Here is a 25,222-nt window from a genome sequence, read left to right on the forward strand (position 1 = left end):
GGTTTGGGTGCCTCATGACACAGTGCTGTTGGTTACACGGAGGAGCTGTCATTCAGCCATCTGTGGCCACGTCCTTTCATTGCTCACCACCCAGCCCACTCCTGCCAGAGTCTGTCTGATGGGACGCAGATGTTCAAGGGTGGTGGGAACACTGGTCTTTAATATTTTCTCCTATCTAATGGCCCTTTGTGCCAAGATTTAGAGCTATTGCCCATGCGCTTACCAAGATGATGGATTGCAACCTGCTGGATCTGGAAAACAGTTCTACCTGCAAGTTGGGCTTACTAATGCTCTGGCTCCTCTGGGCAATCAAGCACCTGAAAGTGGTGCCTTTTTCAGCTGTAAATGCTCAAAGCAGGAATGTTAAATATTCCAGTGTGGTGTTTTCTTCTGGGCAGAGCATATTTGCACTGACCTGCCTCTGTGTGCCTATTGACTGCTGTTTGTGCTGTCCAAGTGCCAGCTGGCTTCAGGCGGCCGCGCTCGGCCCCGCGCCGCGAATGAACGATGCTCGTTGGTTGGATCTCACAAACAGCTTTTGTTCATTCATGGAAAACACAGCAATTACAAACACGCTCGTTTAATAACTGTGTTTTAATTAATGGCAGGTTAGTAAATGGTGCAAGGAGGAAAGGTTAAAATTTACTAGAGTCTGTTTCTGTGTAGCTCGTAATTGAATTAAGTGCATATTACACTGGGCCTCTTCCCTGACCCCGGAGGAGCAGCGCGGCGCAGTGGAGCATATGGATGCGATTGATTTCAGAGAGCTGTGGTTAAAGGCACTGCAAAAATGCTCTGTGGCCACAGTCCAGGTTGTTTTGCATATATAATAAGGCCAAGGCGGTGCTAGCGTAGAAAGTTGGGGAATATGCTGCGTGCCTAAGGAGTTCACGTACCTGTGATAATTATTAGAAGCTGTTTCTCAAGCGGTGCTATTAACAAAATAATTGTCCTACGTTCGTAATTTTAGCCTTATTTGGCAACCGTTAGTTCTTTTTGTGGTAGAATGGGCTGTTTGTATTTTCTCTTTTTGTACATTAAAAAAAAAAAAAACACTTACATATGTAGACACACTGTCTCAAGTCTGTTTTCTAACTGACTGCCTGGAGCTGTTCCTTCTTGCTGCTCTTAGAATATTTTCCCATTCCCAAATCCACCTGTCTACCAAAAGAAAAATGTACTGAGGAAATATCTGAAGGAAAATAGGGATATCCTGTTTTTTCAGCAGAAATAGGATGTGTCCAGTGAGACTATATTCAGCCAAGAAGAAAAATGATCCTCAGAGAAGGTTTGTGACACAGGAAGTCCAAAGCAGGGCTTGCCATGTGTGTGGTGTTGTAGGCTCATGTCCGGTTTGTTTTACAGAAACTTGTTTCATATTTGCATCGTTTCTATCCTTAGCAGAGGATGAGATGTGCTGGAAAGTCATGCGTGTGTTAGCAGAAGAGAAAATTCTGGAGAAGTCGCTCTTTGGATAAATCATAGAATCTCAGAATCATAGAATGGCTTGGATTGAAAAGGATCACAATGATAATCTAGTTTCAACCCAGCTGCAATGGGCAGGGTCACCAACCACCAGACCAGGTTGCCCGGAGCCACATCCAGGCTGGCCTTAAATGCCTCCAGGGATGGAGGTAGCAGCAAATGCTGCTGCTTTATGTGATGGAGTCATTTTCTTTAATTTGCAGAATAAAAACGTCTAGTGGGCATTTTACAGTGTTTTGAGGGTCAGAATTAAATATGCCAAAAGAACCTTTTTGTGCTTTACGTTTGTTGCCACGGTGTTTGTGTGCTCTCTTTCTGCAGTGTTGTCTGGATGTTGTTTAACCTTCGCACTTGCAACCTCTGCATGTAGTTCCTTTGGAGTCAGCTTGAGCTTTATCTATATGGCAAAATAATGGTTTTGCATTTTATTTTTTCCTCCCTCAAGATACACAACTTGCATGCTCATGAAAAGCAATTTGCCTGACCTGTGCTGGTCAATAACCCAAACAAACTGAGACTTTGCAGAGAAAGAACTTGCTTGCATTTGTTTTGTAAAGGTCTGCAGCATCAGAGCTCCAGTTCTTTTTAAAGAACTTGAATAACTGAAACTCAAAATGTGGGTGGTTTGTGCTTGAGTGTTTTCTTTGTATTTCTTTGCAGTATTAAAAATAATGTAAGAGGACCATGAGGAGAAAGCTAGGTGGGCTCTCCTAGTGTTCAGTATTTGCTGTTTGACCAAGACATTTTGTCAGAAAACAGATTTCCATCAAGTGCTCAGAGGAATTCTGTTTAAATCTAAAGCTAACGATTGTGCAGAATTTATTTCCTACGTTTGTCAAAAAACATTTTTTCTAGTTGTACACAGAAACAGGGCACACTGGATTGCACTCTTTTTGTGTGTCTTACAAAAAAAAACGGAATCATAGGAAGATACCTTTCAATGAAACAGTTAGGATTCAGATTTATAAAAGCATTTAATGAAAATCAGGTTCACAGGAAGCTGGTTGGAGAGGAGCAGGCCTTTAAGAGATTCAGCTACTGAATTTTAAATGCATGAGATGTCAGCAAGAAACAATAAGCTAATCCAAAAAGTAATTTACTATAATGTGCAAAGAAATTTAGTGGATTTGGAGGTTTGAAAAATTCGAGTAGAAGTGGAACAAGTGTTTAATGATGACTTCTGAAGGAGGAAACAGAATATGAAGACCATGATGCTGGGCACAGCCCATCTTTGGTCTCTGTACAAGCCCTCCAAGTGAGATCAGCCCTGCTCATGCCCTGAGGGATGTTGGACCTATGTGAAAACTCTGATGGATCCTGCAGCACTTTTAAGCCTGTATCTTTTGAGTGACCCCTACACAAGCAGACCCACTGTGCTCCACAGGGCTCTGTGCAAGACCTAGGTACAGTTCTACTTTTTAGAATCAGCACGAAGGCTCATGATACACTGTGGCACACTATGAGCTTTTCTCTGGTTTGTTTTGCAGGTTATTGTTTTGCCTGTGGTACTTTCCTGAGAGAAATGTGTTTGTCAAGAACTAAAACAAGTTAAAACTGTTAAATCTGGCTCATCTGGTTAAGTTAATCTTTTTTTTTTTAGCAGACCTTTTAATAAATACTCTCCTCAGAATAATGTGGTCAAGTATAAGGTGCTTCAAAGAAGCCTTGCTGGTGATGCTGCTTGTCAATGTTTGGAGTAAATAGTAGGAAAAAAAATGGTGGCTTACTTTGATGTCGGATACTGTTAGGAGATCATTGCTCCTTGCTGCTTTGGAGAGCTGCTCACAGCTGTTGAGAGAAGTACTTAGCCCCAAAATGCAAGGCTCGTATCCCCCAGGGCTGGTGGAGAAGAGGTTGTGAATAATTTGACTTGAAGTCAAGGTGGTGCTCGGTGGAGCAGGAAATTAGGAGTGCTATTTTTAAATGCTGAAGAACTTATTAAAAAGCAGTAATAGTTTTCATTAGACAAAGAGCTCTGAGTTTGGGAGGCTTGTGATTTGAGGTAGCATCACTCATCAAGTGTTTTTTTCAAGAGTGCCAAGTAAATCTGTCTTTCTGGAAGTGTTGGTGACTGTTAGAAGGATTGTGTATGGGAGGCAAATCATAGGGACATAAATCTTGGCATGCCAAGTATGTCTCTCTAAATTGGCAGCTGGTGTTGCCACACATTAGCATTTAGAGTAAAACAAAAATGACAAATTTGTCTAATGTGAGAGTAAAACTAACAGGAATTCTGCCCATAATTCTCAGTCCTCTCTCTCTCTCTCTCTCCCCTTTGGTTTGTGCCTGTGATTTTCTAAGAATTTTGAAAATGAAAAAGGCACTGATACCCATATCCCTTTTTCTTCTAACACCTTATAGAAAATGGCACATGGACATAGGCTTGCAGCAATGGAGAACTAGTCCAGACATTAGAAACAAAAATTCTGACTGTAAAGTTGGAAGCTGTTGAAACAAGTTACCTAGAGAGGCTGAAGAATGTTCCTCAGTGGAGATTAAAAAGAAATTGTTGAGGAAGAATTTGCAGGGATGTGCTGGATCTGTTCAACCCTATTTCAAACAGGGAGATGCTCTTCAAGCAGAGGCCCGCTGAGATACTTGTGAAATAGGTTAGTGTGCTTTCTCTGACAGAACAAGGACAGTCAACTGCTGAAGGAAGGCACTTGTAGTAGGTTAAAGTCAAGAAATCTGAAGACTTATCTCCCTTTGTCCTTGCCTAAGACAGGAAAACATGTTAATGCAAAGAATATTTGACATTAAAAAATTATGTACAGCCGGAACAGAATAAGGTCCAGATCCCCATGGCTGCGAAAAGTCGCTTTGATTTTTTTCCAGACCTTTGGGTTTCTTAGCAGCAAGTTCTCTACCCTAAGGGCTCTCTGGCGAATGGGAGATCTAAAGCTGGCAGGTCTTGAGATTCATCTTGTATTTTCCTGCTGAGTATTGCTAGAAAGACATGTAGTAATAATGATAACACATATACAGTTATAGTAAAATACTCTGACCCAAACTGGGTCCCAAGCTTCAAAAACTGAATGCTTTCCTATGATGTCTGAATAGCTTTTTTTCTTAAACTAGTAAGGCATTATTTCCACGGAGTCCAAAACGTTCATCTTTGGTGCTTCAGGAATATTTTCTTCTTGTTAGTGCCCAAAAGATCTCTCTTCTTTCTCAAACAGGGATGATTTCTGAGGTATTCTTTGGCACCTGGCCGTGGATGTTGGTACACATCCATAAGTGAGGAGTTTCCCTGCACTGCTCTATTGCTCATGTTCAAACATTGCTCTCTTCAGAAGTAAAACTAAGGAAGATTTTTTTTTTCTGATAATTCAGTGGAACACTGTTCAGCCAGACCTGAAACCAGATATCTCCAACAGATGGCTCACAGCACTGGTTTGTAGCAGACAATAAAAATTAGAGGTGACTTGCAAGCAAGCCACTATCATATGTTTGGAGGGGAAATTCAGACTCTTGCACACAGTGGAGTTTGCATTGGATAACAATCTGTGCATTGCAGCTGAGCTGTGATAACTGGAGCTTAGTGATTGCCTCTGACAACCTAAGACATGTCAAATTAGAGGCCTACTGTCCTGATAACTGCTGGTTGTGTTCCTGCATCTTACTTTTCTCAGGCATTATGCTTGCATGACCAGGTCTTCATCCTGCCTAGCCCTGTGTGCACACCAGCCTTCCTTCCCCAAAGCAGGGAGAGGGGACTGTCCCAGCCCTTTCACCATCTGCAACCGTGGGATGAGAGAGCACACGTGAGAACATCAAGACCTACAGAGTGACAGCAAGGAGTTTGCTGAGCCATGATGTCCTGTTGGAACAGGTTGCGAAGAGGCTGTGGAATCTCCTCTTTGGAGATCTTGAAAAGCCACGTGGATGTGAGCACTCTGCTCTGGGTGTCCCTGCTTGAGCAGATGTTGGGCCACATGGTTCCTAGAGGTGCCTTCAACCGCAGCCATTCTGTGCTTCGACTGTGCTGGACTTTGAACTTTCTGTAGCTAGAATGTCAGCTTTTGAATTTTCATTTTCTCACCGCACTCACGACAAATGTTTTGTGTAGCCTCCAAGATTAAAATATAATTAAATTTGCCTTCTAGTGCCAAAGAGGTTTGCTTTCTAGTCTAGTGACTTCCAGAATATGTCTGAAGCTTGCTGGATCTGCCTGTGATTTTTAGAAAACCGTTGCTTTTTAAAGTGAGAGACTGGGGGTACAAAATGCCCTTTTAAGAGTGTGGAAGACACTGCCTTCATCCTTAAAGCAGCTGCGGTGATTCAGACTGTTGGATCTGTGCAGGCATTACTGTAGGATTAACAAAATATCTCACAGCGTTTGGAGTGGGAAGTAGGGAAATGGTCAGGAAGCTGTGTTGGTGTGTGTGGATAGGAGGTGGTGACTGTTTGCTGAAGGAAGAAAGGGAATTTCACTCACTGAGGCCATGGTCCTGTGCTCGATTCACTATGTGGTGGCTGAAAAGGGCAGCCTGGCTGGATTTCTGTCTGCTTTCTCAAATGTACCTTTGTTCTTTGAAGCCTTTACTGCATTAAATGTAAAGATCAGCATTGCAGTTCACAAAGGTGTCTGTAGCAGATGTAGGCTGCTGTCCACTCTCTTCATCTTCGTGCAGATGCATTGCAGTGGTTTGGTATGGATGCTACTTTGGGCTGTGACCAAGCTGCTGTCCCTCATTTGGGCTCCCGTAGGGATGAGATTAGAATCATTAATGTTGGAAAAGACCACTAAGATCATCTAGTCCAACCCCAGCCCATCCCTACCATGCCCATTAAACCATGTGCCACATCTCCGTATTTCTTGAAAGCTTCCAGGAACAGTGACTCCACCAGCTTCCTGGCAGCCTGTGCCAGTGCCTCACCATCCTTTCTGAGAAAATATTTTTCCTAATATCCAATCTGAACTTCCCCTGGTACAACTTGAGCCCATCACCTCTAGTTCTATCACTGTTTCCTGGGGGAAGAGGCTGACCTCCACTTCACCACAACCTCCTTTCAGAGAGCTATAGAAGCGATCATAAGGTCTCCCCTGAGCCTCCTCTTCTCTGGATGAAACAGTCCCAGTTCCCTCGGATGGTTCTCAAAAGACTTGTGCTCCACACCCTTCACAGCTTCACTGTGCTTCTCTGGACATGTATGTGGAACCCAGAACTAAGGAGGCAAAGACCTGGAGAACATTGTCTGCTCCATTCCCAGCAAGCAGCAGGGCTGCTTCTCTTGCAGTGAAGCTGGATGAGATGTGCACCAGCCAAATGGTACTGCCCTGTGCTCTGCTCATACTTTGCTGCTCTTAGTTTTCCTGCAGCAGCCATAGGGGGACAAAGATGAGAAAAATCAGAAAAGCAAGGGAAAGTGGAAGGCAGCAGTAATGGTTGGTCCAGCTCATCCTAGAAAGATTCTGCCACAACTACGCAGGTTTGAGGCAGGCTTGAGAGTAGGTTTCAGTGTTCTGTGGTCCTTCTTGATTGCTGTAGTGAGTCTGGCACCAAAATGAGCTTCTGAGTCCTGTGAGAAGAGACCAAAACTGTTTGGAGATGTAGTGAGACCATTCTGGGTAAAGCAAATGTGAGCACAGATGCTGTCCTCCTCCTGCCATCTGTTTGGTCACTGAGTGCTAGAAATCCCCTCCCTATTCCTGCTTTTTGAGTTGCCAAGCTGAGGGTTGAGGATAGGCAACACACTTGGACAAGAATTTGCCTATGGAGAGCTCAGGCTCCCTCCAGCATTTCTGGAGAGCAGGTGCAGGCCCTTCATATTGGACGTGTGGTGAGATGGGGTGTGTGTATGAATATGATGGGACATAATGGAGAATGAGGCTAAAACTCAGCCTTGAGCATCTACTTCCTTCTTAACACGATGAACTGCAACATAACGTATCCGGGCAACCTTATTTTCAGCATTTTCCCCTCTTTCTCTGAAGTGTTGTAATGCTTCTGAAGCTGGTCTGCTTTATTTTTATCCCTCTCATCTGACAATCCAAGACGCTTGCTTGCATCTTCGTTATATTTATTTATTTATTTACTCTTTTCTTTCTTTCTTTCTTTTTTTTTTTTTTTTGTGAAATAAAATGAATTTTTAATGAAAAATGAACACTTTTAAGACACAAATGTACACGTGCGCTGTTGCAGTGCAAGAGTCCAGCAGGTCTCAGTAGGGCTGCAAGGCTGGAAATTCCAAGGGTGAGTAACTCTGATATAATTGCAGTGGTTTATTCATTTATTTACATTTAAATATTGCTACCTGCTGTATGAGAACTACCCAAACAAAAGCAGTATCGCTGGGCAGAATGTGGTTTCAAGAAGTCCTGTTTTAATTCTCCTTCCTTCCATATTGCATTTCTGTTATGGTTTGCACTTGCATGCTTTAGGTATAGGCAGTGACAAATCTTCTGTCGGTGTTTTGTCAGAGGAGAAAACGGGGTTGTAGAATCATAGAATCGTCTTAGTTGGAAGAGACCTTTAAAGGACATCTGGTCCAGCTCCCCTGCAACGAGCAGAGATGCCTGCAGCTCAACCAGGCCCTCAGAGCCCCTCCATAATGTATGACATTCCTAGTAGTAAAGCCTTCAGGGGTACTTTGTGTGAGGTGTGGATCCTCACGAAAGGAAGGACACAACTCCTGTTCAGCTTGCCTCCTGTGATGCATGCAGGGCTCTTCCTATTGCATTGAGGAGCAGCAGTGAGGATGTTCTGAAGCCTTATCTGTAAGAGAGGAACTGAAACTCCTCAGGTCCCTATGGTGGCGCATGGTTAAAGAGAAAGGCAAAAGAGAAGGAAATAATCTGAGATTTCTTATAATGAAAATTCCTGGAAATTTCAGGTTTTTACAGGGGTTATCAGCTGAATTTCAAGTGAAGATAGCTCTTTACAGTACTGGATTTTCCCGGGGGATGAAAATTCCAATTTTTGACTAACTCCATCTGGTTGCATTTTTAGGATTTTCCATCTTGAGACTGGGCATCTGACTTTAGCTTTCCTTTTCTGAGAAAAGTGCTGGGATATTTAAATAATTCAAAGAAGAAATTACATGCACTCAGCAAACAGATGTTAAAAAAAAAAAAAAAGCATCTTAAAATCTAGGCCTCCAAAGTCACTTTCATATATTTCCTTTTAAAATAATGTATTTTTAATTAGCTTTTAGAAACAAAGTGCCATGCTGACATATACATACTTGCCTGGTGTTTTATCATGGGACAGAACAAAGAAAATGAAACCAAAGATACAGAGTGAGATAATATATGAGGTAGATGCTATAATACCTAATCAGTTCACCCTATAAAGCCCTATGTTACAAGGCTGCAGAATTGCTATTTTCCAGGTGATCTGAAGACAACTTAATAAGTTCTTATGCGTTGCAACAGCATAAAGGAGTTCATACAAGAGCTGAAGGTAATTCCCATTTCCAGGTAATAAGAGCAGAGAGAAATTGTGCTCCCACTTAGCGTGTTTTCCTGAAAAATTATTTAAGACTGGAGTCATTCGGGATGTGCCCCTGCTGCTCTGCACAGAGCGCAGCCAAGGAATGACTCCTGCACTCCTTGCTTTTGCCAGGAGAGCATGGAGCTTGCAAGGCATGAGAGCATGTGCTAGCTTTGTCCATTGAATGGTGAAAAGAGCAACCCTTCCCTCATCATGCTCCAGCTTCCCTGGTTGCCGGGATCTCAGCTTCCAGCTCCCCCTGAGCCTTCCTGCATGGAAAGAGTTTTAGTGTATTTGCTTCTAGTTTTTGTTCTTGGCACTGGGTCTTTCCTGCCTGGGGGTTGCTCATGGTGAAATGTTTGTCATCAGTGCACTAAAAATGTATGTTTTTGCTCAGATGCACAGTGCAGGGATCTGGCTATCAAATCTCTCTTATTGGCATCATCTTCATGTCCTGCCTGAGCTGCTGTTTCTGGAGATGATTCTGAAGGTGAAATGATTTAGAGAAGTGTTTTCAAAAACAAAGACATGGGATGGATCTTCTTGTGCTGAATTACATGTTTAGTATTGAGTAGATACAGATTTAGCAGTGCCTGGTAATATTTTGGTGACAAGATATACAATTTTTTAACTCCTAATCCCATGGTAATTTGCTGACATGAGCAATATTGCTTAAATAAATTTGGAGGAATATGAATTCAGTTTTATCTGGACTTTTTTGTACTAAAAAGCGTTTTTCTTAAAACAAGAGAACACAAATGTGTATTTAATTTATAATATTTGAGTGCAACATTGCAGTAGCATATTTTTAGCTTTGGAAAGTCTGTTTGGTTTAAGTGAGTGGTTTAAGTCAGTGGTTAATGGCTGGCTATGAGGCTCAAGCTTAACAGTAAAAGGTTTGGGGGAAGGTGGGTGTGTGGTGGTTGTGTTTTGTGTCTTTTCTTTTAATGGCTGTATCCTGCTACAAACAATGATTATGGTGAGGGCTTATGTGGGACTGTCAGCTTGTTGGGTGTACTTACATCTTTGCCATGCCTCAGAAAACCCATCTGACTTAAATATGACCTGCTGTTACACGCATCTGAACAGCATAATACATGAAAGTGCCTATGATGTCTCTTTAAGTTAATAGCAATAGTGTATGGCATGGTAATGATTATTATGTATGTTTGCTCCAAGTGGACTTGCTCCTATGTTCTTTCAGCCTAGTAAGAGCATTGGCTCAGAAACTTGAATATTTAAAATGCCCGAAGGCAAGGCTTTGCTTTCCAGGCTTTTCTCCACATCTTTGCAGAGTTGATGACTGCATAAAAACGTGATTGGGTAAAGCAGTGAATCATTACTTATAGACCATAACATTTATTTATGCATTTTTAATTGGAGCTTTATTCATATCATATATTAAGAACTTTAAAGCACCAGAGGAACACATGAGCACTACTGTGCTGACTGCTTCTGTGCTTGAAACCTCTGCCCCAGACTGTGTGAAGATCTTGTGAGATTCTGTAGAATTGCAGCATCACAGAATGGTGGAGTTAGAAGAGACCTCAAAGCCTACCCCATCCAAATCCCCTGCCATGGGCTGGTTGCTCCCAGCAGCTCAGGCTGCCCAGGGCCCCATCCAACCCAGCCTGTGGGCATGGGGCACCACAGCTCCCTGGGCAAGTTGGGCAAGTAGTCAGTTTGTATAAATGGGTAAACGATGAGTTTCCTAACCACTGCTCAGTGATAAGAGGAGCACAGTTTCGTAGCTGTCTGCACAGTGTGTTTCAGATTGTGGCATCTGTGCTCTGCTGAAGCCTGTGGGGGGAATTCCAAGAGATGAGCATCTCCTGAGGTTCTAAGAGCACAGGCTCTAATGATTGTGTGCAGGTCCTAAAGTCCTCGCAGAAAATAATTTGCATGGAGAAGCATGGAGAAAACTAGTTTTTCAACACAAAAAAAATTTGCTGTTTCTACTCTGTGCTCTCCCCTCCTTTTTTTTCTGAATAGATAATTTTCAGTCAGTGAAAAAAATCATCTGAGAGCAACAAGACCAAAGACCACAATATTTCACTCTGCCCAGCTATGCCTGGAACCTGTGGCTGTGTGTGAAACCTCTGAGGCAGCCTTTAACTTTGGCCACCTCCAAAGCCACAATCATTCATTGCCCAAGAATGGTCAGAGGAGGCTCAGACTGGTGCCACACAAGCTGCCTCAGTGACCTTCACTGAAGAAGCTCCCACATTCCTGCTCTGAGAGGGGAGGTGGATGCGCTGTGGTCAGAGTTAGCATCAGCAGCATCTTGTCTGCGAGAGGTGACAGCTTGCTGCCTCCTGTGAGTTCCTACCATCAGGGTTAACCCTCAGTAGGGAAAGAAAAAGGCAGTCTGGCGTGCAGTGCTCTGGGAGGCTGCTGTAGTTCAGCTGGAGGTTAAGAGGACAGGCTTATGGTTCACCTGCTTGTGTCCTTCAGAGGTCACTTTGTTGTCTCAAAAACCTCTGCACTGACTTGATGGTGGGAACAGGAGCGAAGCTGTGACTCACCCTCCAGCTGTAAAAATCCTGCATTTAGGGTGCAGTAGATTATTGGCTGGGATCAGGCAGATGCCCTGGTTGCAGAGATGCCCTCCCTAGGATTGTGATGGGTAGTGGGCTTCTCGTGGGCTCTCGCTTGCCAGTCAGGGTTGTGAGGATGGAGGCTGTGTTCTGCAATTGCACTGAAGGGCTTCACATGGCTGAATTGACCCCTCGTGGAGGATGAGTGCAGTCTGACTATCTAGTATTGAAGGCAGATGTGTTCACTGCTTCCAGGAAGGTGTTGGCGGTCCTCAAAAGTATAGATGTGAATTGCTATCTGAACACTCTTAAGTCTGAAGGAGGTGCAGTTAACCGGGAAGCAAGGCATCCCTGGTGATAATTAGTAAGGGAGCAGTATTACAACATCCCACAGAGCCCAGGCAGGAAAGATCTTCTTGGAAAACCCCTTCTTAAGCTCTGCTTGGCACAAGTGCCTGGGAACACTCACAGCAGGCTGATGCTTAATTATTTCCAGTGCTGAGATCAGGTTAGAGTTGATTAATGGATTTTGGAAATAGTGATATGGAAATCTGTCTTGTTAAATCTGGAAATAATTTTGCTTGTCTTAATTCAGAGTTAAGAGATAATACAAAACAAGGGTTGGTGTTTTTTGTTTGTTTGTTTTTTTAAATAAATTCTGGCCTTTCCAGTAACATAATAAAACCACAGCAGTCCATCTTCCAACTGCATTTAGTTTTTCAGTTTACAGGGTTTTAAGCTTTATGTTTTCTTGGTGCTTATCAAAATTCAATTAAAAAAAAATTGTTAGGCACATTTGGTTTTGTCTATAGTCACAGTATTAGAACATCAGATGTTTGTGGTTTGTTTGTAATTCTGGATTCATGACTCCTGCAGACAATGTGGTCCAAAATGAACATGTTATTTGCATTTTCTTGTTTTATGGATAATTATTGCAGAAGTCTTTCCCACAGGAAGGTCTTGAGAAAAGTGGAAGCATTTAAAAATAATTACAGACACACAGAAGGTTTTTTGTCTTGATGCGTTGTTTTCAGAAAGAATTACTGTGTGCAGTAAATTCCAATAGGAGCGTTCTGTATGTTACGTGGCAGCTCTGCCCTTTTCCTCAGAGAGCATCACAAATGAAGGGGTTGGTTTTGTGAGTGTTGAGATGTGGATGCACGCTTACTTCAAGATCGTACAGAAGTGGGTGACATTATGAGGGCTTTTAAAAAAGTGGGTCACTTTTTTACATGGCTAAATGTAATTTTAAAGTCTAGCTCTGTTGTTTATATTTTATGGCTGTAGTTTTGGCTCATTTTCTGTGTGTATGTGTGTGTGAGAGAGCCATGCTATTTTAGACTTGGAAAACGGATGTTTCTAGGAATCTGCAAACTTAAAATTAGTTTTCTTTTGTGGTTGCACAACTGTAAAGTAAATCCAGAAAAGCATCACTGACTTTAATTATGGTACTCCAGTTTTTTGCTTCTATAAATGATGTCAGAAATGAATTCTGAATACTCTGAAAACTCACAGTGGAGCTTCCCAGCACCATCTCTGTGTAGTTCAGCAAATGGAAGAGATCCAAAAGATGATGAGGCATGTTGGTGTACAGAGGATGCTGAAATGGAGGGTGGTAAGGGTACCATTCTTCTCTCAACTCTTTAAATACAGCTCTTCTATCATTCAGCAAGCTTGCAATGACTTGTTTACCTAAGCAAGCCTTTTCTGTTCTGCTACTAAATTTAGTAGTATTTGAAGATCTACGAACAGATGTTTTTCAATATCTGACAGCTATAGACTCTTGCTTTGATATAGTCTGGGACAGTGGATTATGCGAGAATTAGATGATTTTAAGCCTTGTCTTTGAAATAAGCTCTTTCATTCTGGTTTGAATGAATGCAAAAGAACAAGCCTATCATTCTTTAATACTCAAAGTAACTTCAGCTTAACAGAATATAGGAAAGATTTAAAAAGTCATTAAGGACTTGCAAAGCTTTTCCACTCTTCCACCTGATCTGGGCTTGGAGAAGATGCTGGCTGGAGACAGTGCATGTAAAAAGAGGGTGAGGACTGAAGAGAATAATTTGATCATACTAAAGCGCTTCTGTATCAGTGTCAGAAAGAGTTTTAGATTTGATCCTCTCATTAATAATGGATGGCCAGACGGATGCTTCCTCCCCTGCTGTCTTCTTTTTAATTCATCTGAATGATCATGGAAAATACAGTCCTTTGGCTCGAGCCAGGCTGTCTCTCCAGCTTAAAAGCTCGCTGCTTTAGTCCCTGAATCTGCTCTCACACCACAGCAGTTTTGGTAGGTTGATAAGAACATTCTGAAGGTCTCCTTGCCAAGCTGAGGAAGTCAAACAACCCAGTTGTTGTTTAACGCATAAAATCCAGCCAATGAAGCTGCATTATCATGGCCCCAGCTCAGTGTTTTCTTACCATGTGCAACACAGCTGGATTTGGTTTTCTTTGATTCCAGATTTGAGGCTGCTGGTATGATTGCTCACCATCCCAAAAGCCCAAAAGTAGTATCAGTGAGATCCTGTCATGTTCCCAGTTCAATGGAACTGCTTTCCAGGGTAGCCTGGATGCTGAATGATGGTATAATTTCACTGGCCTGGTAGCCATTAGAATGCTGTGTTAATTCTGCTTGTGTTCAGCGTCTGCAATTTCTCAGCGGTTGGTATGTTTTGGAAATGTGTCTCTCTGTAAGAGCCTCCTTGTAGAGATGCTTATATTTAGTATCTGTGTAAAGCTGTGGTTAAAGACTTGTGGAGACTTCTGAGTCAAAAGTGTCCTTGGGTGTTGTGTGGGGAGAAAGACTCTGACAGAACAGTGATGAAGAATTATATGGACGTGGAAATAAAGAAGAAATAAAGAGCTTTAGGGCTCCAGGAGTAGCAGGCAGCTTCTACCAAGGGGCAATGATGGGTGCTGTAGGAGCTGAAGCAGCTTCTCCCGAGTGCTGCTGCTAAAGCTCAGTGCATGGCGAGGTATTTAACTAATTTTTCGGCCCTTTTTTTTTGGCCTCTATAACATTTTCTGCACAAGTTTTACATTTATATGTTTCCTTATGTCAGTGTCCTCTTTGTGAACTGTTCTTTGTTCTCAGAGCTTGGGCTAATACTGTAAACATCCTGGCAATTACCAGGGTTGATTTAGGAAGTCTGGATGTTTGCATAGGTCTTTTGATTTTTGATTTAGTCAACATAAATACTTGAAAGGCAGTGAGGAAGGCATTGTGGGGAACCTTTCTGCAAGAGTTGACAGAAAGTTTAACACCGCATTCACAAGCTATACTGCACTAGACTTTTGTATGCCCAGGTCTTTTTTGAGCATGTTTCAGAGTAGAATCCATATGATCATATTCACATATCTCTGTATGACTTAGCCAGCCATTGCTTTCAGTCAGTAGAGAAGAAAGTGCATCTAAAAAAGAACGTGCATCTACTCTGAAGGTGAACATCTACCACAGGTCTGATCTACATTTCCTAAGAGTACCTGTTTCTCTTTACTGGCCAGAAAGAGAGCCCGCAGTGACAAACTCAGATGGGCATTCAGCTGATGTTATGGAAGAGAAATCTGAGTTTTCCTATCTCTGTGTTCCTGTTGGTTACTGGTGTTGAGGTCAAACTGGAGGCTGGTTTGACTGTACAGTAAATCCAGCCTTAGGGCTCTTATGGCTGGGTGCAACGCATTGAGGCCATGAGACACAACATGCTGACTGCTATAAAACTCACTGTCAATTCAAATTTGCTCAGAATCTCTAAAAGCCTGCCAGTGTAAGATTTAAATTTTTATGCCAGGTCAAATATCAGTAGTCTTCCCATGGCTGGCGTAAAGCTGACCTGTAGCTGTGCACTCTGGCTAATTCAGCAGAAATATAACAGCGTGCCTGTATCTGATTTGTACCACAGGGTAATCCAGAATAAAATATGTTCAGTATTGTCAGAGTGAAGGACAGTTATAATAAAACTGTCCTCCAACAGTGGCGCTTCTTTTAAGTGAAGCGGCTCTATTCTGTTCCTAGGTGATTTTTTCCCCCATTGTTACATAATTTGCTATTAGCTACTAACTGAAAAGTAGAAGAAATGAAAGCTATGCTTGAACAGAAATTAGTAAAGAAATGTCTTTTGCTGGTAGTGGATTTATTTCTCTGGTGCTGCAATGCCCAGATGACTTTGAGAAAACAAGTACAATGCCTTCATCTACAAATTAAAGACTAACTAGTACCTGTCAAACATAACCTTTAAAGCAATTATAAAGTGATACCACTCAGGGGATAAAAGGAATTTTTAAAATAACTGTATGTATGTTTTTCTGGAACTTTAGGCTAGGCTAGATATGCCAGAGGGGTCATCCTGGAGGATCTTGTGTTGGCCATTCACACAAATCACCTTTTAAAAATAGTAATGGGACATTTTAATGACCCTCTTTATTTCTTTTGCCCCCTTTGAGAAAGTGATTATTGCGGCTCTTTACATCGCTCCTTTGAGGACAGCAGTGTAGGAAGAAACAGCTCAGCTTGTCATTAAAAAAAACCAGTTGTTTGTTTGCCCTAAATATCCAGATATGGTGTTTTAACAGTTTCAGTGTCAACTCTCTTACAGAAAATATTCTTCCATAAGCAGTGATTTAAGATGGCCTTTCCCTAAGAAAGCCTAAAATAAAGCAACCCCCTTTCACTTCCGTCACCCATGTTTAACTCAGTGCCTTGAACCTCAAAAGCTGTGGCTAAAGAAAAAAAGGACATTACTTCCTGAATCAGAGCTAAAACTTCTCTGAGAATTAGATACTCAGTTCATTTACGTGAGTGGCATTTCAACCCTTGAGAGCATGTCTTGAGTGGGTGAAGAAGGTAGGTAAAGGCTGATTTTTCAGGCTGAAAATGCACCAGAGATGTAGGTGAGATGAGCTGTTAAACACAAAGAAGAGCAGAGAGCTATATAAACTGCATGTCTGTGGGTATAAACTGATTATGAATAGACTAAAGCTAAATTATATATCATTTCCAACTACATAGTGTGGTGGGACACCTTCCCAGCAAAATAACAGAGGCATAAAACCTCATTACTTGAAGTTAAGACGTTAGTAGCTTTATTGTGTGGAGGGTGAGAATTGCTGTCATAGTTGATGCCTGGATTTGATGATGTCCAAGCAGATCCCTTGTGGCTGGCAGCTGGTGCAGAGAGACCAGGCTCCTCCACTGTGGCCAAGGAGAGCCCATCCGTACTTTCCAACCAGTATTCCAAAAAATTTCCAAATATTGTGGGAAGTCTTGTTAAACTGACTGCTCGTGAGGGAGTCATCCGTCAAGGGTCACAGAATCACAGAACCACAGAATGGCCAGGGCTGGAAGGGACCTTAAGAATCATGAATCTCCAACCTCCCTGCCACACGCAGGGCCACCAACCTCCACATTCAATACTCAACCAGGCTGCCCAGGACCCCATCCAATCTTGAAGCCTTGAACATCTCCAGGGATGGGTCCTCCTGGAAATGAGTGGTCATTCTGTCCCAGCACCATCAAGACCCCGCTATTTGAACAGGACTGAAATTATTTCATATTGCACCCAGAAAATTAAGTAGGATTTCCCCTGTCCCAGTTGAGACGTTCTTAGCCTGTAGGAGCATATCTGCAAAATCTTGGTCAGTTTACCTCAACCTCTGAAATGCAAACAAAAAAAATCTCACCAGACTACAGTTACTGAAGACTAGGTAGGCTGTGAGACTGAATCACTGTCCAGAGGATGGCAGTGGGTGGTTCCAGAGGGATTCAAAGCAGGAATGACTAAGTCTTATTTCATGGAGAATTATACCCTGAAGAGGGGCTCCTGTCCACAGCACAAGAGACTTGGTCCCCACAGAGTTGGCCATCTTGGCACTGGCCTGATTTACTCCAGCTAAGTATCAATGGCAGGAGGGGCATAAAGGCAATATTCTGTATGTAAATTGTGTGATGCAATGAAAGAGGTTGGCAGGCCTGTAACCTACAGAAAGCAAGCAAGGTGGTGCTAACTCCTGTAAATAGGCACAAATTTCGTGTGTTCTTCTGCAGAAGAACAAAAATCAATTTCATCTTAGCTATGAGTTTGCTGTTTTTATCTGTTTTCTCCCTTGAAGACCAGTTTGACACCATTGTATTTTCACTTCCTCTGGCATTGGAGCTGATGTCCTCACCAGCAGAGATATTTGGCAGCACAGCAAACCTGACTTTGAGGAGTACAGGGCTGAGTCTTTGCTGAGATTCCCAAGGCCTATTGCATATATCATTGGGAAGGTTTTCTATCTATACCTGTCAGAGCCTTTTTTTTTTTTTTTTTTTTTTTCCCAAAACCAAAAGGTTTTCTTTGAGATAATGAAATCCCTGGAAAGTACTTTGTAATTATCTGCATGATTATCATGTCTGATATTGTGTATACGGGCATTGACAGACAACCCACAGTGTGGTTTTTCCAGTGGGGTGGAGGAATGGTGTTTTGAAGGCTACTCATCTCTGGAGAGGCAGAGCAAATCCCTGTTTACCTTGTCATCCATCTCAGGAGGAGCAGTGCCACTGGATGAGCTCTGTGTGGGATGCAGAATACCCCTGAATGCTCTGTGTTTACCAAGGGGTATTGGAAAATCTGAAACTAAATCTGCTTTCAAAGGGTCCCCAATTCTGCAGGCACCAGGACAGTGCCTTTGCTCAGAGGACAATTTGCAAAGAGCAACCCATAGCATGTCCACTCAAAATTAACCAGCTAAAAGGGAATCTTCTTAAATTATTAGACCAAAAAGGATGCTGGTCCAATCACCTCTAAAACTGGAACGGCTTTGAACCCTGTGTGGCTACTGGTAGCCATATTGATGTTTGTGGTTGAAGCAATTATTTGGATGTTGTTGTTACAGCTTGCTGGATGTTACCAATTATATGAACTTTCACGCTGCCATCACTGAAGTAGAAAGCGATGCTGAAGAGAAAAAAGTAGGGGAGACTGAGTCCCAGAGAATCAAAGAATCAAAGGTTGGACTGGGTTGAAAAGGAGCACAATGATCATCGAGCTTCATCCCCACTGCTATGTGCAGGTCACCAGCCACCAGACCAGGCTGCCCAGAGCCACATCCAGCCTGGCCTTGAATGCCTCCAGGGATGGGGCATCCACAGCCTCCTGGGGCAACCTGTTCCAGTGCCTCACCACTCCCTGAGTAAAGAACTTCCTCCTAGAGCGCAAGACAGCATTACTGCTATTCCATGTTGCTGGCATTTTTGTAACCTGCCACAGGGACCAGGAGTGGTGGAGTCACAGGAGACTCTCAGGCAGTGTCTGATGCCTTGGCATTCTTTATCTAAGCAGTAACCTACTTACACCCTACTGTCATTCATATCCATTATTCCATTGTGGACAAGGAGAATAGACGGCTCTCTTTCCCCTTGTAGTTTTGGACATTTTTGGGCACCTGACAGGCAAGCCTTGGGACAGTGACTTTTTTTTTCCCACTACAACAGCCAGTTTGCATTGACACATATGATTAAAAATAAACGGCATCTCTTCCCAAAGATTTGCTGCCTACCCGACTCTATCTGTGTGCAGTTTTCCCTTTCTGATACTTTCTAGTAGTGCTTGCTTTCTCTTGAACTTTAGCCCAATTTTCAAAGAACTTTTCTTTTTAAATTTTTTTCCAAGATCATTTTGGATTCTAATCCTGTTCTCCAGCATGTCTGCAGACACTGCTAGCTTCATGTAATCTGCAGATTTAATAAGTGTACTGTCTTTTATCGTCCAGGTCACTAATGAATATGCTGAGCAGAACGAGACTATATAGATCCAGCAGAGCTCCTCTCACAGTGTCCCTCTGTTTTCACAGCATACCATTAATAACTACTCCCTGGGTATGGCTTTATAGTGGTGTCATTTAATCATGTTTCTGTAGTTTATTTACAGAAAAGTTGTTTGAGTCGATGTCAAAAGCTATAATAAAACCCAGATAAATGACATCTAACAACTTCTCCATTATGAAAAGAAATTAATTTGGTTTGATAAGTATTTTTTTTTCTTGTCTCCTCTGCTACTGCTCATATTTTTATTATCTTCCACAGACAAGCAAACTGTTTCTTTGATTGTTTTGGAGTTCTTTAGAGGATTGAGGCTAAATTGACTGATAAGGCATCCTTTTGCTGCTTCTCTTTCTGCCCTTCAAGACAGGCACTGTGTTTGCCTTTTTCCTGAGTTTTGGCTCCACAACTGGCTGAGCTGTCACAGGTGACCAGAGGGGAGGTCACAGGTGACAGGAAGGGAGTTGTCTGAGATTGCTTCAGTTGGTCCTCGAGGGTTTGTCTCATGTGGTCCGAAATATCTGGCTGGGGCACAGTGCTGATCTCAGCATGGAACAGGGAGAAGACCGTGCATCTCTGCAGTGACAGTGTCACAGTGCTAACTGTACCAAGCCCAAGTGCTTAGCAGGGGAATGTAGCTAGTACCAAGGCAAAATCAAACTAACATTGCCTTTTTTGCTGTCACTCTTCAATAACTTTCCCTCTGTTTTAGCAACACTGTTTCTTAATACTGTCTTTTCATATTGATATACATAAGAAGGATACTAAAATCTATTCTTTTTCAATCTTTTGCAATTTTCATCTTGTTTTTGTGCCCTGATATTTCTCAGATTTCTGCCTGAATGTTCACGCTATTTTTTAATTCCTACTTGGTAACCTTTTAGTGTCTTTCTTCTTGTCTTTGAGGCAAATGTAGAGCTTGTGATGCTGCCAAGCCTTCTGATCCTTATTTTGCATTGAAATGTTATTGTGTTCGTGCCTTTTGAGCACAAAATATTACTTCTTTGAGAAACTACAACTCACCTTGATTTCTTTTTTTTCTTTAAACTTCACTGCATGAAGTCTTGCCTACTAGGTTTTTTATTTTTTTGCTGTTTTTTGTATGTATAGAAGCCAGGCATTTCTGTTTTGCTGTTCCCAATCCCTGGTGTATGGCAGATTTCATCATTTCACAGCCACTTCTAAACACATTTCTTTCCACTTTCTTATCCCCAACACATCGTTCTCTGCAGGCGCTTCCCCACTGATTATTTGACCTATCAGTTATGCAAGAATATTGCTCCAAAGCACTGGGATGCTCTGTCTTCTGCTGCTTTGCTTCCCTAGCAGATATCTTGTGCTTGTGTTCTCCCATTACTGCAGTGTCAGTTATTATCAGGCAGCCTGACCCATTCAGCCTTGTTGACTCTGTGGATTTATTGCACCCAGTTTAGTTTTAAATTAAATCTGAGATTTTAACTAAAACGTAAGTCCTGTTCTAAAAGCAGTAGATTCACCAATGCTGCTGTAGGCGTCTAAGATATCAAAGTGCTTAACTATGCTTCCTGGTACATATATGGCTGTAAGATCACTCCTGCTTTTTAGAGCTATTCTTAGAAACTTTGCATCCAAATTTTGGACTGCAGCATCTTGTAAGTCTGCCTTTATTATTTGTCCAAAGGAGTGCTGCAACAGTGGTGAGGCCCTGGAGAGCAAGGCACGTGCAGGGCAGCTGAGGGCCCTGGGTGTGCTGGGCACAGAGCAGAGGAGCTGAGGGGAGCTGATGGCGGCTGCAGCTCCTCACAGGGAGCGGAGGGCAGTGCTGAGCTCTGCTGTGTGTGACAGCAGGCCCGAGGGAACGGCATGGAGCTGTGCCAGGGGAGGGCCGGGGGTTGGGGATCGGCGCTGCACCAGAGGGCGGTGGGCATGGAACGGCCTGCCCAGGGCAGCAGGCACGGCACTGAGCTGCCAGAGCTCACAGAGAGTTTGGAGAACATTCATTGGATTTGGGTTTGGGTGGTCCTGCGTGGAGTGGGGGGTTGGACACAGTGATCCTTACAGGTCTTTTCCAACTCGGAATATTCTGTGTTTCTGTGATTATTCGTGCTCTTGTGGTTGCAGACCAGAGCTACAAGCTGTTCTGTCTGATGCAGTGGCAGTTCTACCTGTGAGACCTGTGTCCTGCTTGGGGCTCTTGCTTTCTTCTGCCTGCCATGAGCACAGCTCATTGAGCTGCATGTATTGCTAGAAAATCTCTCTTGAAAAGAAGCCAGTCAACATACTCCACTCGCATCAGGATTTTTCCTTATTTCTTAGATCCTAATCATCCTGGAGAACACCTTTCTCACCTTCTTACTTGCTAGCGCCCAGCTGTGTGCCTCCAGGCTGTGATGTAAAGTGAAGAGTTTACCCACACAGCTCTTCTTGTCACAGGGAAACGGGGTGGCCACGTCCCTTAGATGTCTTATTTGCAGGTTGGGTGTAGTTGTCTGTGAGCCAGTCCGTGCCTGTCCTTCAGCATCAGCCAGCTACAGGTGATGGTGTGAGCGGTGTCACACCGCGTCCCCTCGGTCAGCAGCTTGTGTTGTACTACGCGTAGGACGGTCGGTCGGCTGCTTCGTCGGAAGGGTCGGGCGCTGAAGGTGACCTTTTATTCCCTTGCTGAAAAGAGCAGTTGGTGCCCTCAAGTGGCAAATCGCAGGAGAGCGGATTCGGCCGTAGAAGCCGCTGCGGGTTGCGGCCCCGGGCGGGGTGTTGGGGCTGGTGGGCACCGCAGCACACGGCCTTCCTAAGTGTGCGGTTTCTCCTTGCAGGCACAGTGGCTGTGGTGGGAAGAAGACATCGTTCCTGGTGGAGCGGAGATCCTGACGGCGAGGTGTAGACAGACAGAGAAGTTCTGCGCTGCTTCATCCACCAACATCTGCGGCCCGTCTGCAGGAAGCTCTCTGCTTTGGCTGTGCCTGTGATAAGAGAGAGCCCCAGCACTGTCCCTGCGAGATCAGATGGGGCCTGCTTTGGGCATCTGTCCCTGCTCCAGCATGGCCCGTAGGGGCGCGGGGGGCTGCCACGGGCGGCCAAACTGGGAGCTGGAAAGCCAATGAGGGGGTGCCTGGAGACGGCAATGCCCATCACGCAGGACAACGCGGGGGTCTTCCTGCCCCTCCTATGGCAATGGCTGCAGAACAGCCAGCGGGAGGGGGCCGAGGGGGCCGAGCAGAAGCTGTGCCATGCAGCTGTCCAAAAGCTGAGTGAGTACATCCAGCTCAACTTCTCAGTGGATGAGAGCAAACTGCAGGCAGGGAGCTGCGGGGCTTCAGATACGGAGATCTGCACTGTCTACCTGGCTCAGGAGATGCGGAAAACAGAAGTTCTGGGTCTGAGCTTTGGGAACATCCCTGCACTGGGGGACTATGGGGAGAAGCGGCGAGGAGGAAAGAAGAGAAAAGGACATAAGGGGCCGGTGCTCGATGTAGGGTGCATCTGGGTGACGGACCTGAAGAAGAACAGCCCAGCCGGGAAGTGCGGGAGAGTGCGGCTGAAGGACGAAATCCTCTCCCTGAATGGGCAGCTTATGGTTGGCGTGGACGTCACTGGTGCGAGGTAAGGCTGGAGAAGCTGCGTGTGGTGCAGGTCACACTTGGTGCTGATTTGAGGCTGAGAGCAGAGGTTTTGACCTTTGCTTTCCAGCTCCTAGGAAAACAGTGGACTCCTCCTTAGGAGTATGCAAAAATCAGGTAACAAAAACACATCAATAATTAGCCTACATTTCCTACTTGCATGTCCAGTGGAAATGTTTGAGAGGTTGTTGTGTCCAAAAATAGTGCATTGTATGCATCGGAGAGCCTTCACTAAAGAAGGATTCTTTCTGGGTTTGGATAAAACTTTTTTTTTTTCTTAAGTAAAAACGACTCAGCAGCACTGGAATTTTTTTTTTTATGGGTACATCTTATTTTTCTTGAATCATTTGACTGGAGGAAAGGTTTTTTGACAGCTAAATGTTGTCTCAGACTTTTTTCAAAGCATGCAATTTTGTGTTTTCCAGATTGAAACAACTTCATTTTAATAAATTCCCTTTGATTTTATTTCATTTGCTCTCTTTTGCTGTCTCCTGTCCCAGAAAACCTGCAACCTTCAGGAGTTCAAATCAAATACAAAGGTTCTTGTAATGATACAGATTATTCCTTCCTTTTTACCTTCCAATTTCTTCATGCTGTAAGATCAGTTGTGGACCAGCTTTTCTCTTCTGGGCTGCTAGACTCACTGACAGTGACAAGACTCATTGGTTATTTATCTGCTGCTTCAGTTGTCAGGCTTGCAAAGCCACAACAGCCTTGGCAACGCTTCCAAGTGAAAACCCTGCAAAATGCACAGCCTTTGCTCCCAAAGGACAGTGAGCTTCCTACAGCAAGTGGGTTTGTGGCTGTGATTAAGGCCGGCCATTGCGCCTGGTCCTGCTATGTGGCAGAATAGAAGCAATGACCTCTTCATTTATGAGTGTTCAGAAGGTGAATCCAGCCATGGATTTGCAGATGCGATAACAGTCCTCTGTAAGTGTGAGCCTGCAATTCAGTGAATGCATAAAGATTGGCACTGTGACTGCAAACGAGCTGATCGCTTGCACTCCCAGATTTGTAAGATTTTGTGGCAAAAAGTAGTTAGTATGCTGCTTCCCCTTTGCCAGATTTCTCTGTTCCTAAAATGCAAAGGAATCGTCTGCAGAGGCCAGCAATAACGATATCTTGTTGTTAATGCAAGAAGAGAGACAATGCCCAATGGAGTGCAAAGTGTTTAGATATCTGTTCTTATTATGCTATCCCTCAAGGCTTTATTTGGGGTTTGTTCCTTTCTGAAAACTCTGTTATTAAACCAGCAAGATATGGCTGTTGATAATGAGAACCATGTGCTCCATTTTCCCTAGCTGATATTTTTTTGCCATTATGAAGACAGACTTCCTACTTTTTTGTGATATGAGCCAGCATCATTGTTCTCATTATCCCATTTTAGAGTCTTCCATGCCCAATTTAGGCCAAAATTTAGGGCCTTTCTTACTCTAACATGATTTATTTTCAGCATCTAAAGCATCCATGTTCAGTTTAGTCAACTGCTCTTTGACAAAGGTGCTGTTGATGGATAACAGTTTGGGACCTTGGGGTGCTCTTGGTTTGGAGAGTTTGATTTTACTTCTGCAGGAGCGGGCTAGTAGCTTCAATACCACGTTCCATCTTGTTCCTCTGGTCTACTCCAGACTGTTTTAGAGTTTCTCCATTGAGGGGCTCAGAGACAACTCTGCATTGGTTTGTAATTAGTAACATCAGCTTGCTTTTTGAAAGCCTGTTTTGAAGCAGCAGCTGTCCTGGAGTATTGCTCTATTGCTGCTGTCGTGGAAGCTTTTCCATGCGGTTCTTCAAGCTGCCAGGGCAGAACTGCATGGAGATACCTGTAGTTGTCCTGGCTCAGTTTTGACTGCCTAATCGCTCCCTGAATGGGTGAAAACTCTTCCAGGTTGAGATGAAAGTGTATGAGTGCTGTGGTTTGCAGTGTGGTACACTTCACGTAGCCTCTAAGCGGTCAGCAAGTTAAAACTGTTTTCACTGAAATTGCAGGGGGCCTCACAGCTCTTCCTCTTTCATGGGAATTGAGCAGGAACGTGAGCAGGGCTGGCAGAAATACGAGCTTGTACCTGGTCTTTGGGTCTTCCAGCTCCATCCTGCCATGTGCCAAAGGGCTAAGCCAGTGCGCTGGACAGTGGGAGAGGAGAGGTAGGGGTGTGTTTTCTCTTCTTGCTGACCATCCAGTGGATGCAGTCATTCTCTAGAGGATGTGGAAAAGATGAAGGGAGCTGCAGCTGACTGGGTAGCCTTGGACAGATTGGCTTAAAAATCCCCCCAAAATAACGTGTATATTTTTTTGCATTCCATCAATTTGAACTTTGGAATCAAACTTTTTTGGTTACTTCCACAATCAATAATTGCTTTGCGCTACAG

The 25,222-nt window shown here is 43.6% G+C and overlaps 1 protein-coding gene across 4 annotated transcripts in view; it reads left to right on the forward strand.

Moving 5' to 3' along the window:
* PDZD2 (PDZ domain containing 2) overlaps positions 1-25,222 on the forward strand; it is a 195,101-nt gene that overhangs the window by 37,048 nt on the left and 132,831 nt on the right. For 3 of the 4 annotated variants that reach the window (XM_090130547.1, XM_031609884.2, XM_090130549.1), the window contains exon 2: positions 22,052-22,838. In XM_090130547.1, coding sequence (XP_089986673.1) covers positions 22,336-22,838 — 503 coding nt within the window. In that variant the 5' untranslated portion in view covers positions 22,052-22,335. Of the gene's footprint in view, positions 1-20,913; positions 21,881-22,051; positions 22,839-25,222 lie in introns of those variants that run through there. The other variant, XM_090130548.1, reaches the window with a different exon arrangement.

Source organism: Phasianus colchicus, chromosome Z (assembly GCF_987193195.1).
Source record: "Phasianus colchicus chromosome Z, bPhaCol1.hap1.1, whole genome shotgun sequence".
Classification (NCBI taxonomy): Eukaryota; Metazoa; Chordata; class Aves; order Galliformes; family Phasianidae; genus Phasianus; species Phasianus colchicus.